This window comes from Rhinoraja longicauda, chromosome 1, assembly GCF_053455715.1.
Source record: "Rhinoraja longicauda isolate Sanriku21f chromosome 1, sRhiLon1.1, whole genome shotgun sequence".
Classification (NCBI taxonomy): Eukaryota; Metazoa; Chordata; class Chondrichthyes; order Rajiformes; family Arhynchobatidae; genus Rhinoraja; species Rhinoraja longicauda.
This window is the reverse complement of record NC_135953.1, coordinates 63,649,600-63,664,712: the sequence shown is the minus strand read 5'-3', so window position 1 is coordinate 63,664,712 and position 15,113 is coordinate 63,649,600. Positions and strand designations below refer to the sequence as shown.

At 38.7% G+C, this 15,113-nt stretch overlaps 1 protein-coding gene across 1 annotated transcript in view; it reads right to left on the bottom strand.

Annotated features, from left to right (window-relative positions):
• The window catches only part of nfxl1 (nuclear transcription factor, X-box binding-like 1), a 98,464-nt gene that overhangs the window by 20,340 nt on the left and 63,011 nt on the right, over window positions 1–15,113 (bottom strand). Inside the window, exons 16-18 of the mRNA XM_078410602.1 lie at window positions 8,326–8,463; window positions 2,178–2,344; window positions 433–502 (exon numbers count right to left, since the gene is read on the bottom strand). Of these exons, the coding sequence (XP_078266728.1) occupies window positions 433–502; window positions 2,178–2,344; window positions 8,326–8,463 (375 nt within the window). The remainder of the gene's footprint in view (window positions 1–432; window positions 503–2,177; window positions 2,345–8,325; window positions 8,464–15,113) is intronic.

The following is a 15,113-nucleotide window of genomic DNA, read 5'->3' as shown; positions in this document are numbered from 1 at the left end:
GCTATTAGACATCAGAACAACTGCAAAATAAATCACATGTGAAGAGTAGAGAGCCAATTTCATATTCTCACTTAAATATAAGACTGTTCTGATGAGTATTTCCACTCACACTTTCTGCCTTCTCAGAAAATGAACTGGTGAAGGGGTTGGCAAGGGAATGAAACACCAATGTAACCCATTAAATTGAGGAAAATTAAAGACTTTGCATCATAGTTAGTATATGGCTCTTTACATCTGAGTGAATGATAGCTAAAAATCTCCCCTTTGACAGCTGTAAGGCTGTTATATTACGTGATTAGACAGACAGCATGCTTAAAAAAAAAAAAAGTCAAACATAAAAGTAATTATTAATACATGGTATCTGGTAACAGAGCTGAATTTCTTAACAGACAAACTCTTTGTCCACTTCAAAAGGACTTTGTTTGAACATACCTGCTTAGGACATTGATTTTTGCAGGAATTAAGGCTAATTTTTGTTTTAGCATCAGCTGTAGTCATTTTTCTAAAATAAGAAATAACATATTTGATGTTGACAGAAAAATATAGTATAACAATAGCCTTCAACAAGATTAGTTCACAAGGCAATAGGTGCGAGGGTCATGCATGTGTGTCCTTCCAGAATATTAATCAAAACTTTTCCCAAAAGCAGCTCCTTAAATAAACATTCATTGTTCACTTCATGCCCTTCGACATAATTACCACAAAGGTAGGCAGAAATCACACTCCTGGACTTATTCTAAATTTGTTTTATGCCCCATTTTTAAGGTTTCTTAGCTTAGCAATGTGTTCTTAATTTTTTTTAACATATCGATGTCATGAATATATCGTGCAAATTTTATAATAACAGCAATTGCAATTCTTTCCAAAATACATTAGTTAAAATAAAAGATCCAAAGAATATAGTTTGCAGCACAAATAAACAGTCAAGCCATTATTTTCTATCGATTTCGCAGCATTTGAGATAAGTATTCACCAGAGTCCTCAGCTGTGCCTCTTTTCACCTTGCCAAGGACTTAGATGGCTATCACAATTAAACTTTGCCAATGGTTATTCTCCAGGATGTCAACAGTGAGGAACTTGCTATGTGGGACATGATTATTTATGTTGTTATTTACACCAGTTGGCCATTATAGAAGCAGAAAAAATAGCTCAAAGACAACAGGAAAACTGGGAAAGGGGCTGTGGTTGCTGAAATGGGATAAATGGAACACAGCTTTAAATTTGCATGGAATGGCAATGATACTACTGAGAGTGCAAGACATGATATGTGGAATGTGCAGATGGCCAAAAGCAAAGGAATTGAAAGTGGTAGAGAGGTGATTGAAAGAAAATCGCTGTGGGTAGATGATTAAAGTAATGGGATTGAAGAAATGAAAAGCAAATACAACAAGGGTAATAAGGATGAGATGTTTTCTTTTTTCAGTTTAGAGACAGCAAAACTGGGAAAAGACAATGGATTATCATGAATTTGCTTTTCGGCCATTTCTGAATTTGAATTAGCACGTAATTCAAAGTAAGGAATTTCGATGGCACATAATATAATTTGTAATCCAAATAAAAACTGCTTATATTTGACTATAATAAACAGAAGACAAGGAAAAATATGTATTTAAAGAGGTTGGGCGTCCAGAGGATGGAAATCAAACAAGGGAGCAGAATTGCTCCGTTTTGTGAATGACCACAAGTTAGTGTGTGGCTGTTGGAGTCAAACAATGAGGTTTTACAGGTGACGTGAAGAAACAAGGAGTCTGAGTGAGTAGGATCTGGATGGAAAGATCCTAGGTTGTGGTTGAAATTAAGGTAGTTGTTCCATTATGCCATTTTGGAAAAGACAGATGATAAAGATCAGGAAGACCAGGAATTATATTTAAGGATGGGGGGGGGGGGGGGGGGGGGGGGGGTGGGAGTTGTGCACTGATAAACCATCTTTCCATTAGTATCAGTATCAGAATATCACACCCACAACTACCGATACAGTCATTATTCCTAAGAAAGTAAAGACTTTTGATGAAGGGCAAGGGACAATGGGATAAAGGTGGGGGTGACATGAAAGACTAGTGGTTGCTATCTAGATTTATCAACATCATCCAAGCAAAAAAGCATTCCGAATTGCCTAGTTTACTTAGCTAATATTTCTCTCTCCTAGGAACAATATAAGTAATTAAGTTTCAACATACATGCATTCCACATAAAGGGTTGCCATCTTGCAATGACATTTTGTTCGGATCATCTGAGAACATGGAGCACATGCACCTTCGTGACATGGCTGAGTGCACGGGTGAATGCAAGCAGGTGGTCGAGGATTGCTACATACTTCTTCACACATCTGACATTCTTTACCAGCCTATTCAAAATAGAAAAAAAAGTGTAATGCGACATTCATGAATTCACTATAATTTATTACAGGCACGTGCAGAAGTTCACTTAACTAAAATGTGATCAGTTTATTAAGTAGTAATCAATAATACTAAATGGATTGAAAGCATCAGTTTGTTCAGATAGGATGTAATAGATTTGTCAGAACTTCAAAATTATTTGTGGGAGAGTGCAGAAGAAAAGATTCCAGCATATTAAAATCATTGGGATGTCTAGTTAAAACACTTGAAGAGCGATATCCCTCCTCTCGACTAAGAGACTGGGCTCACAGTTCCTATCCAGTTTCCAAATAGGGACTAATCCTTTGCCTTCCAATAATCCTGCTGCTTTCTAGCAAAAAAAAGTTGCAAAGACTGTTTTGTTCATACACTCCAGCAGAGTTTTACATTACACTAATGAGTCGATGATCTTATTAAACAGCATGATAATCGTTTGCCAATTCCACAAAGCTATCACCCCTGAAGAGAGGAAAACAATTATTTCTATGGCCAAATCTCTTCTCCAAATGTAAAATTTCAAATGTAAAATGACACCAGGTTGAGATCAATTTTAAATTTAATTTTCATTTAATTTTAATCTAAAAAAACATATTTAGATTTCATTAAATTAGTAAATTAATGTAATTTTACCATTATTCCATTACAACTGTGGCCATGTTAACTAGACACATATGGCTACAGAGATGCAGTTGATTTTAAGCAGAAATTGTAACATTCACCAATCAATGCAAGTAAATGTACTTGCCATCTACATTTTAGCACTATAATTTAGTTAAGGAAGTACTCATAATGATTATGAAATACAGGTAGTTCTGCTATAACACATTATATCCTTAACATGCATTGGATATAATGTAACTGATAAATTTGGGAATACTATTTGGATTATGTGGTCCAAATTAGTTTTTAATGTAATTTTGATCTGGAAGTAGAAAACCACTTTGCAAATTGACAAGATGTCACAAATCTAAACAGTACAGGGGTGAAAAAATCCTGTTTCTATAAAACCTCCCCAATATAATCAGACATACATCGTCTCTTAAGAACAAAGATGCAACTTCACAAATTTAATTAAAATGTAACACATTCATACCCCTCTTAATCAGTATTGTGTCTTCTGTTGTTTTACACTGGTGCTTTCCCTTGGACCAGATTCATTATTGCACCCCTTTTCCTTCATCTAAACACCAACCTGCACATACTTTCCTGTACTTAAAAAAAAAATGCCATCTGCTTCGGCTGTGCACTGCTCTGCTGAGAACCCCCTACCCTCCCAACCGCTGCAGGCTGCTGTGCTGGAAGCTAGGTGGGGATCTCCATCTTCTGCTGGGGCTGTGAGGGTTCAGGGCTGCACCCTTATGGGGGAACTGGCTATGCTCCATGTATCCAACTGTGCCTCTCATCACCTCATATTGGATGTGATGGAATCCAGCTAGAGATTTCTCTATGACCACGTCGCACCCATCACTTATGCCTGCCAAACGCCAGCCCTCACAAACAGCCTCGCCACACCAAGCCAAGTAGTGATTCATCAACACCAAAATCAGCTGAGGACAGTGAGTTGAACTAGGTTCCTGGTTCCCACATACCTGTACAGCAGCTGTATCACGCCAGGTTACTGGCACAGCAGCACTGACAGTAACATCTCTCTTTCTCCTTTCCCTTTCCCCTTGCCCTGCCCCTCACCCATCCCCAAAAAACTTTTAAAATTGCCTATATTTCAAACCTATTTTTAAATTCTGGACATTTTATTTTAATAAAACAGATTATATCTACAGCCCTAGATTCAATTTCTCTGTCTTTTGGAAGAGAAAGGGAAAATTAAAACGAGAGGAAGTCTCATTCTCCCTCTCTTCACAGCCTTTCACGGCTCAACAAAATTGCATTATTAGACCAAAGGCCTAGAGGAAGAACAGTGAAGACTTTCCCAGTAGGCCAGAACTGTTGAGAGTGGATCATAGGTCAGAAGAGACCAAGGCAGGATGAGTATTTAAATTTAATTTGATGTTTTTTTGTAGGTCAGACACAGCACGAATATACAGTGCCCTCCATATTGTTTGGAACAAAGACCCATCATTTATTAATTTGCCTCTGTACAATTTGAGATTTGTAATAGAAAAAAATCACATGTCCTTTTTACACATTTTGGTTTCACCATGTAGAAATTACAGCTGTGTTTATACATTGTCTCCCCATTTCAGGGCACCATAATGTTTGGGACACATGGCTTCACAGGTGTTTGTTGCTCAGGTGTGTTTAATTGCCTCCTTAATGCAGGTATGAGAGCTTTCAGCACCCAGTCGTTCCTCCAGTCTTTCCATCACCTTTCGAAACTTTTATTGCTGCTTATCAATATGAGGATCAAAGTTGTGCCAATGAAAGTCAAAGAAACCATCATGAGATTGAGAAACAAGAATAAAACTATTAGAGACATCTGCCAAACCTTAGGCGTACCAAAATCAACTGTTTGGAACATCATTAAGAAGAGAGCACTGGTGAGCTTACTAATCGCAAAGGGACTGGCAGGGCAAGAAAGACATCCACAGCTGATGACAGAAGAATTCGCTCTATAATAAAGAAAAATCCCTAAACACCTGTCCGACAGATCAGAAACACTCTTCCGAAGGCAGGTGTGGATTTGTCAATGACCACTGTCCGCAGAAGACTTCATGAACAGAAATAAGGAGACTATACTGCAAGATGCAAACCATTGGTTAGCTGCAAAAATAGGATGGCCAGGTTACAGTTTGCCAAGAAGTACTTAAAAGAGCAACCACGGTTCTGGAAAAAGGTCTTGTGGACAGATGAGACGAAGATGCAAACCATCAGAGTGATGGTAAGAGCAAAGTATGGAGGAGAGAAGGAACTGCCCAAGATCGAAAGCATATCACCTCGTCTGTGAACCACAGTGGGGGGGGGGATGTTTTGGCCTGGGCATATATGGCTACTAAAGGTACTAGCTCACTCATCTTCATTGATGATACAACTGCTCATGGTAGTAGCATAATGAATTCTGAAGTGTACAGACACATCCTATCTGCCCAAGTTCAAACAAATGCCTCAAAACGCATTCATTCTACAGCAAGACAATGATCCCAGACATACTGCTAAAGCAACAAAGTTAAAAGATGGTGAGTAGCCAAGTCAATCACCCGAACTGAACCCAATTGAGCATACCTTTTATATGCTGAAGAGAAAACTGAAGGGGTGTAGCCTCCAAAACAAGCATCAGCTAAAGATGGCTACAATGCAGGCCTGGCAGAGCATCATCAGAGAAGACACCCAGCAAATGGTGATGTCCATGAATCACAGACTTCAAGGAGTCATTGCATGCAAAGGATATGCAACAAAATACTAAACATGATTACTTTCATTTACATGACATTGCTGTGTCCCAAACATTATGGTTCCCTGAAATGGGGGCACAGTATCAGCAATGATCAAATAGAATGGCTGAACTGATATATAAACCCAAAAAGAGAAACTTGAATATTATTCGTCCTTCACAACAGACTTAAGTGGTCAATTTATCTTTCCACTTCTTAAAAATGTATTTTATACATTAATTTAATTATCTGCAAGATACCGTTAAAAATATTGAATGTTTTATCTGTGGAATCTGTTTAGTAAAATCAAAGCTCTGAATGTTTAAAAGACTTCATAAGAATAAAGATTAAGTGCGCATGAAATAAAGTGAAGGAATTGTCCCTAAAAAAAAAAAAAAGATTTAGTAAAACATATCACAAAGTAGGAGTGACAGTATTGTACATAAATGAATATATGACATAAAGAAAACTGATGTGCATTGGAAAGAAGTTCATAACGAAATGAAAGATAAATGGAAGAATTGTTATAATCATGGGGCTTGCAGACTAATTGTGGGAAGAGGCATAATCAGTCTGTAAACATACAAGAGAACAGGAATAAGATTATTTAAGAATGTTTTAGTTATACAATTATACAACTGAAACAAGAATGATTAAACATACTTTGCAATTCTTAAATTATATGCATGACATCTTCAATCGATGCACTTATTTACCTGCAAAGGGAGAATCACTGCTAAATCTAGTTCTGAGTAAATAATGAGATCAGTGGAAGAAATAAACTTGAACAGTAATATTGGTGTAAGAACAATAGTTGGATCATGCTTGAAAAAGCCAAAGCCTTGTGCTCACCTCTGCAGGATCCAGGCTATTACATACATCAGCATATTGCAAGTATTGAAGCAATTCCAAAGACTGGAACAGTCTAGGGCCAACAAGTGGCCAAAGGCAATGGAGCCTTGAAGGCTGCCACTATCTGCAGACCCAACTCAAGTGGTCAGGCCTTAAAAACAATAAATTTAAGTACACTTTTATCCTATGTAAATTAATAATTTGAATTTCAATTAAAAAGGAGATGAAATCAAATCTTTCACACTTTTTCAAATGAATGGAGTCTTGCTAGGTCTGGATGATTTCAAAATAAGGGACAGATACAAAACATATCCAGTCCTTCAGCTCAATACGATTAGGAGAATAGATGTGGACAGATTGAGAGACCAGATACTCTTCAGCTGACCTCCAACACATTCTGTACTTCCATGCTATATGCACAGAAGTAGAAGGACTGGCATTTGCACTGTGGTAAAAGTCAGCAGTTCACCACAGAAGATTTGGCTAAAAATCAGTATTACCATGGCTTGGTTGAGTATAAGATTCAAAACAAAAAGGAAAACAGCACAAACACAGACAAGCTTTAAATTGGTAAAAACATTTTTCACAGATATTATGGCCAAGTTAAATCTAAAAATTCAAATCCTACCATGATAAGTTAATTAACTTTCCAATTTGTGATCTGGGAGCACAAGAATATTGGACTGTCATAATTACACAGCAGATTCACTAAAAGCTAAAGGAGTCAAGGTTGAAAGAATAATTTGCAACAAGATTACAGATTAACAGAATTAATTTAATCTTCTTAAGGATTATAGAAAATATAAATTAAAATAAAACCATATCATTAAAATAAAATCATAAATATCAGTATAACGTAGATAATGAAGAGGTGAACAAAACTATTTATGAGGTGCAATGGTGGTCCGGAAAGTGGCCAATGTATTAACTTTTAAAAAACACCTCAAAGCTATCTAATAAATGCGAATTGGTCAGCTTAATATCAGCTTAGTAAGAAAGATTCTGGATTTTTAAAAAAATTATTAAATACCCCCCCCCTCTCCATCCCCCCCTTATCCTCCCTCCACCCCCCTCCATCCCTCCCTAGGATATAGATTTAAACTTTAAAATGTGAATAACTTTAAAAATATAACACCGATTTCAATGAAACTTCTTCCATTAGCACCAAAGAGACGACGGTAAGGTGGGCCTAAATCTGTCATGCTGTCGTATACCATTTTGGCTGTAGTTCAGGAACAAACAAACAAACAAACAAGCGAGAGTTTTAGTATATAGATGCATCATGGCAAAATGGCCCACTTGCTCTCTTGGCATTATTCCAATTTCAGCCCAGTCTCCACTCTGATGTCAGGCAGGTGCCTGGTCCTTGGCTCATATCACCTCTGAAGATTACCAGTTAATGAAGTACTGGATAACCAAGCTTTTACTTTATTAAAATTAAACGGGATCAGACATGGGCAATAGCATTTCGCAGCACTGAGTTCAAAGACTGCTTCCATTCGTTAGTTATTGATATAAAATCAGAGAGAGAGAATATCTAAATTGGGAGCAATATTTGCCATTGAGAAGCTTACCACAAAGGTGTAGTAGTAAATTCTGGTTAAAGTGAAAAGAAAGGAGCATGTTTAAGAGATGTAGTGAACAGAAGAAATTACCTAAGAATGAAATAACATGGATTTTATGAAATAATTTCCGTAAATTTAACACCATATGGATAAATATTAAACACTAGAACCCTCTTTCAAGAGCTCAAAATTCCACTAATTGAATACCTTTTGTTCATCATCTCCATCCGCTGTAGTGATTGCATGGCATTCTATTGCACAGGTGTGATTTCCACATGACAAGTGCTGCCCACAAGGTCTTTTACAGGAATATGGCCTTGCCGCATGACAAGGTAAAGGGCTTATCTGAAATGAAGAATTAATCATACATCAAAACTGTCTTATTACAAAGTAAAATGTTAAATTAAGTAACGCTTAAGGAAAAACATTCATTTTCATCTTAGAGTCAGAGTTATGCAGGACAGAAGCAGGCCCTTCAGCCTAACGCGTCCATGCTGACCAAGACGTCTATCTGAGCAAATCACATTTGCCATATCCTTCTAAACCTTTTGCGTCCATGTACCTGTAAAAATGTCTTGTAAACATTGTCATTGTACCCACCTATACCGTTCCCTCTGACAGCTCATTCCATATACTTACCACCTTTTGATTCATACCGATTTTCATATATTCAGAATTATTACTGCTGCATGTCTTTGCAGGTACTTGAAAACATGGGCCAGGGGTTAGGAGCATGGTGGGCCTCCAGGCAAAGTCAGCAACTGGTATGCAGCTAGCTGGTAGCCAGGGCAAGGAGTGAGTGAGTAGGCCCAGCGTTATCTTTGCATCCAAGTATTAATTCTCATACAGCCGCTTGAAGCCAGTGTAATAGCTGATGTGCAACATCTACCCTAATGGAAACCCCATTCAGGCAATTATTGTGCCTTAGGTGAAGTCCAGAACAGGGAATATCAGTACCCTCATGGACAATCTCTACAGCGATAGACCTGAATGCCACCCTGCTCTCACAGCTTGGGAATTCAGATGCTTCGAAAATATTGTTACTCCACCGAGTGATCTACATTTGGCAGCTGGCAGCCATTTTAAAGAACAGAGCTGTGGGTATATATTCTTCTGTAGGTGACACCAAAGTAGGTATGCTGGAATAAGCTGCATAATCATGAATGAGTTAATTTCCTGTCTCATACAGAATCAGACTCTCCCTCTAGAATTAGCAAATGCCTTATGATCCTCTGGTTCACCCCCGCAACACTGCAGTCTCAGTATCTGGGTCCCAGCCCTGAAAGTTTCAGATTAATTCAGCACTGACCCCAGACCTCATTCCAAAGGTAATCTTGACAAATGGCTATTCCCAGACAATTTCAATATATGGGCAGAAATGAATGCAACCCTCAAAACACGTGCAATAGACAAGAGGGGAGTAGGGAAGACTTACTCTAATTGTACCCTTCTCGACAAAATGCTTGGAGTGTGGACTTGTCTTCATCAATGTATTTCATCAGAAGGGTAAGCACAAGATGTCATGGCAATACTTTGGACCAAGTAATGCCACTTGTTAAATTATACCATCATCTACTCAACAAACCACAGGTATTCACCAAGACAGGCACCAATGAATACTGGACCAACCACTGCTTAACCGGTTCCATTTTCTCCATCAATCTAACCCTAAAATAACAGCATTGACAAAAACAGCGCCATGAAAAGATCAATACTGAAACTCTCACGGATGCCACAAAGACTGCTCTTCTGACATTTGGTCACAATCAGTCAAACTCAGAGCAAGTGATGCAAGGAGCACATCACCTCCCAAGCTACTGAAACAGAATCATCCTTAATCCTCTGAGAAAGATAAAAAAAGGAAAATAAAATTAAAGCGTTTTTGTTCATTGTGCCTCTCTATGTCTGTACAATATCTAATTTGTATCCAATTTTTCCAATACATACTCAAATTATAGTTGCAATATTCTCTTTTTTTCTCCTTCCTTAGAGTTTTTGACAACAGGGGGAAAAAATGAATACCATGTTGAACCATCTCTAATGACACTGGAATGTAAGATCCCAATTTAACAAATTTTCATACCATTCACATACTTCCAGCATCCAAGACAAAATAAAAATCACCAATAATTCTTACATTCTTTATGTAATTACTTCTGATCTCACCTCAAATTGTTCCATCCAACATAAACATGGACACAAATTTTCTTGTCAGGTCCCTACACTAGCTGTAGTTTACAGTAGCCAAATGACCTATTAATCAACATGGTTTTAGAATGAAGGAGAAAATGGAGCATTTGGGAAAAGTCCACAGTCATTGTAAGAATATGTACTCTCCAAACATTACTTTAAGACCTATAACTCACTTTCAAAAAGTTACCCTGAAATGAAAAAAATATACAACAGATATTGTATTCTCCCCACCCCTGCAATAATCACAACCTACTTTGTGGGATTATGTAGTGAAATGTAATCCATCCCAAATATTATAAGAGGCAATAAAATTTTGGAATCTGTCCCACTAGGAAGTGGTCATTCGAACAATGAAATCCCTTTGGATTATTCTGTGCCAAGGTATGAAATCCAAACAGTCAATTTCCAAAGGTTCAGCTGCTTTTTAGATTTTAAATAGTTTCTCGTTTTTTCCCTCATTTACTATTGTCCTAACTTGTACAATTCCTTCCTGTAATAAGCAAATGACATTTGGTATTACAGCAGTATATTAAAAATATTGAAATTATTGTCACATGGCAAAAAGCAATACTTTTTGATGAAGCGCACGCTCACCGAGTCTAGAGCAAATGTACGACTAGTCTCGTTTAGCAGCAGTTTTACACGTGCTTTATCTAGTGCATACGATAGGTTATTCATTGTAAGAGAAAGAGTCATAAGAAAACAGTCATTACAAGTCTTCGTATACATTGTTTATTTTCTTTTTTTCCTTTCTTTTTTTCGATCCGATTTCATTGGTAAATGTGATTTTGGTAAAGTGAAAAATGCGGAAATCCTGCAAAAAGCGCGGAAAATGGATTTTAAAAACGCGAAAATCCGCGGAAACGCGGATAATTCACATGCCTGTGGTTGGATCTTGAGGATAAAGAAATATAACCTAAAATTTAAATTAGGAAATGCATTTACAGGCAAAGAGTGGTAGATATGTTGAAAATATTTCTGTAAATGCCAATTAATACACATTTATTGTTAACAAATAGACCATGCAGTTACGGTGAAATATGGTCAATGAATCGGGGAAAATTGACTTAAAGGATGAAGTAGCTTTCACTTCCAGTTTTTGTTCTCATTACTGGGGCCGACAGTTCTGGTGAGAAATTGCTTAAGTGTCTAATGGAAAATACAGGGTAGTGATGCTGAAGATCTTCAAATGCTGCAACAGTGCAGGGGAAAGACAAAGAGAGAAAAGGGAGACAGAGAAAGAGAGAAAATGAAGAGGAATAAAGAAAAGGGAAAGAGAAGAAAGGAGCAAAAAAAGGGGGAGAGGTGAGCAAAAGAGGGAGAGGAGAGAAAAAGAGGAAGGGAGAAAAAGTGGAGAAAGGCCAGAATGGAAGCAGACTACAAAATTCAACTCTGACTAAACAACGACAATGCAGAAAATTGGGAGAGGTTAGATGACTGCTTCATGGTCCTGTGTTTAGCACATTGATATAATCACGAAGACAGCACACTAGTGCCTCTTCTTCCCTAGTTTAAAGAGGTTCAGCATGTCATCAAATACTCTCTTGACTGGTGGCATCATGGCCTGAAACGGTAATTTTAACGTACAAGAAAGCAAAAAGCTGCAGAGTGGTAGGCTCAGCCCAGTCGATCACAGGCACAGCCCTCTCCACATTCAAAAGCATCTAAAAGAGGTGCTGCCACAAAAAGGACAGCATCTATCATCAGCACGTAGTCCATGCCCTATCCTTCCAATAGGCATGAGGTACAGAAACCTGAAGTTGCACATTATCAGATTCTTCAAACTACTTCCCTACAACTGTCAGGTTCTTGAACAAACCTACACAACCCTGAAACTACCTCAACAATGGAACACTATGGACCATCTCTTCCACTACTATGGACTTTTTTTTCTAATTGTGCTTTGCATTGATGTCTACTTTTTTGCAGTCTTTTTTCTTTTTACTGTCTTGCAGTGTCTCATGCATTTCATAAATATACAGAATTTAAGCATAATTTTTGTTTTTGTGTGTTGTTTTGAGTCTATTTGCCTGTGATGCTGCTGCAAGTATTACTTTAATTGTACCTGTACCTCACTGTACCTGTACATATGACAATAAATTTAACTTGACTTCAAATCTACATTCAGTGCATGAATGTAATCACAATTCTTCAATTTGCCTTTTATTATAATTCTCCACTTCATTCCCACTGAACTCTTTTTCCTTTACCTCACACAGTTCCAATAAAAAATAATGCAAGTGGGGATCAGTGCCCCATTATATGATCAGGTATCTTGGAGACTTGGTTCCTTTTTTTCCCCCTACAAAGCAGCTTTTGATAATATTTTCTACATGATCTTGTCTTACACCACCATTCTTTGCTACTCATGTCTTCCAAATTGAATTGAATTAAAAGGTACAGCATGGAAATAGGCCCTTTGGCCCAGAGTCCACACTGACTACCGATCATACTAGTTCTATGTTATCCCACTTCCTCATCCACTCTCTGCACACTAGGGGCAATTTACAGGGGCCAATTAACCTGCAAACCCACATGTCTTTGGGATGTGGGAGGAAACAGGAGGAAACCCACATGGTTAGATGGAGAATATGCAATCGCCACACAGTTAGCACCCAAGGTCAGGATCAAATCAAAGTCTCTTGTTCTGTGAGGCAGCAGCTCTACCAGCTGCACCACTGTGTCGAATGATGAAGACCTTTCTGTTCTGTCCTTTCCATCACTTCCAAATTTCTCTGTCCCATACTTATTTAAAATCTGTCACATCCTCCATTCTAATTCACAAACAAAAATGTAGTTAATTAAACAATTATGAGTTGATGTAAACATAAATGGTTTGCAACAAGAACTAAATTGATTTTGAATGAAAGCTTTGATAAATATTCTTGCTATGGAACCCAGTTGACATTAGTGGCTTGTATTCAGTGCAGACAAAGCAGAAACACTTTAATTACACCGGCCTGGGAGGCATATTGCCTCTTCTATTATCCTGGAGTTCCATATCCCTTTGGATAGGTCAAACATGTTGTATCCAGTTCCTCCTTCACTTAGGGCTGCCCCATGAAATTCATTGGAACTAAAGGATTAAATTTCCACTTCAAAGAAATATCTTTTTTTAAAGAGCGCCTTAAATATTTAAATTAACTGGCAAAGTGAACTACTTATAAATTACACAATACTTTTACTGATCTCTTCATTTCAAAGGTTATTGAAAGTACCTAAATCAAAAATATATTAAACTGCTTATCTATATTTTGAACCTAACTGGAAGTTTTGTGGTTATATTAATAGTTAGAAATCCACGCATTTTGTCTAAAATCCAATCAGACAAATTCAAGTCTATCCGTGACAGCTGGGGAATTTGAATTCTAAATTAAATAATCTGGAATTAGAAGGAAATAATCTGGAATTAGAAGGAAATTAATATAGGTAGTGCAGAGCATGACTATCATAAAACACATCTGAGTCACTACGGTATATCTAAGGAGGAAATCTGCCATCCTTGATCTATCTGGCCCATACACAAGTACAAACTACAAACTTACGGCAATAGGGCAAACTTAATTCAAGATTCAAGATTCAAGATAGCTTTATTTGTCATCCAATATTGGACGAAATTCAGTCACCCACAGTCCAACAATAAAAGCATTAAATAGGCATTAAAATTACACAACCCCAAAAACACACCAAAAAAAAAACATCCATCAAAGAAACTTCCATCACAGTGAGTCTCCTCCAGTCCTCTCCTCACTGTGATGGAAGGCCACAATGTCTTTCCCTTCTCCTGCCGTCTTCTCCCGCAGTCAGGTTGTTGTGGTTGCAGGCCGCGCCGGACGGTCCGTAGCGGCCCGAGCCCAAGGCGAGTCCCAGCCGCTCCCGCAGCCTCCGAAGACGGCCGGCTCCGCTGATGATAAGTCCGATCCGGGCGGGCGAACACGCTGCTGCTGTTGCTGCACGTCGGGGCGGTCGTGGCTCCCGACATTGAAGCCCCCGCCCAGCAGAGAAACATCCCGCGGCATATTTTATGCCGCGCCGGACGGTGAAATGTCCGCGACCCAAGCCCCAGCGGGCGAACACGCTGCCGCTGCCGGAGCTCCCGATGTCGGCATCCACGCGGCCCGAGCCTAAGGCGAGTCGCAGCCGCTCCCGCAGCCTCCGAGGACGGCCGGCTCCGCTGATGATAAGTCCGGTCTGCGGGCTCTGCGAACCAGAGCCCTGGAGGCCGCCAGCTCCAGGAGTTGGGCCGATGATAGGCCGCAGCAGGAACGGAGACAACACCCAGAACACAAAGGTCGGGTCTCCGTTCAGAAGGGACACATATTTACAATTTTACAGTTCCCCCCTCCCCCCCACATACACACATAGTACACAAACACAAAAACACCACATCCCAACTACAATTAAGACAAAAAAAACAACAAAAACACAAAGACAAATGGACCGCAGGTAAGCCGCAGCTGCTAGGGCAGCGCCGCCATTTTGTCTGTAATGCCCCTCTGAATGAACTTACAGGTCACTGGATTTCATCAAACTACTACATCAAAATGTACGAATAAATATAAAAGGTTGTTACTGCTTTCAGCGGCAGATACAAGCACAACTGATCCTGCAAAACCTTGCCTTACATCAGAACACCTGCCTAAATTGGGAACACTGTTCTAATGATTGGTAAAGCAACAGTTTGACACAGTCATACTCCGAGAAACATGACATAGCGCCAAAATGCCATGACTCCTCTATCAGGAGATATATATATATATATATATACAACCTTTGTTGAAACAACCTTTCACCATCCGGCG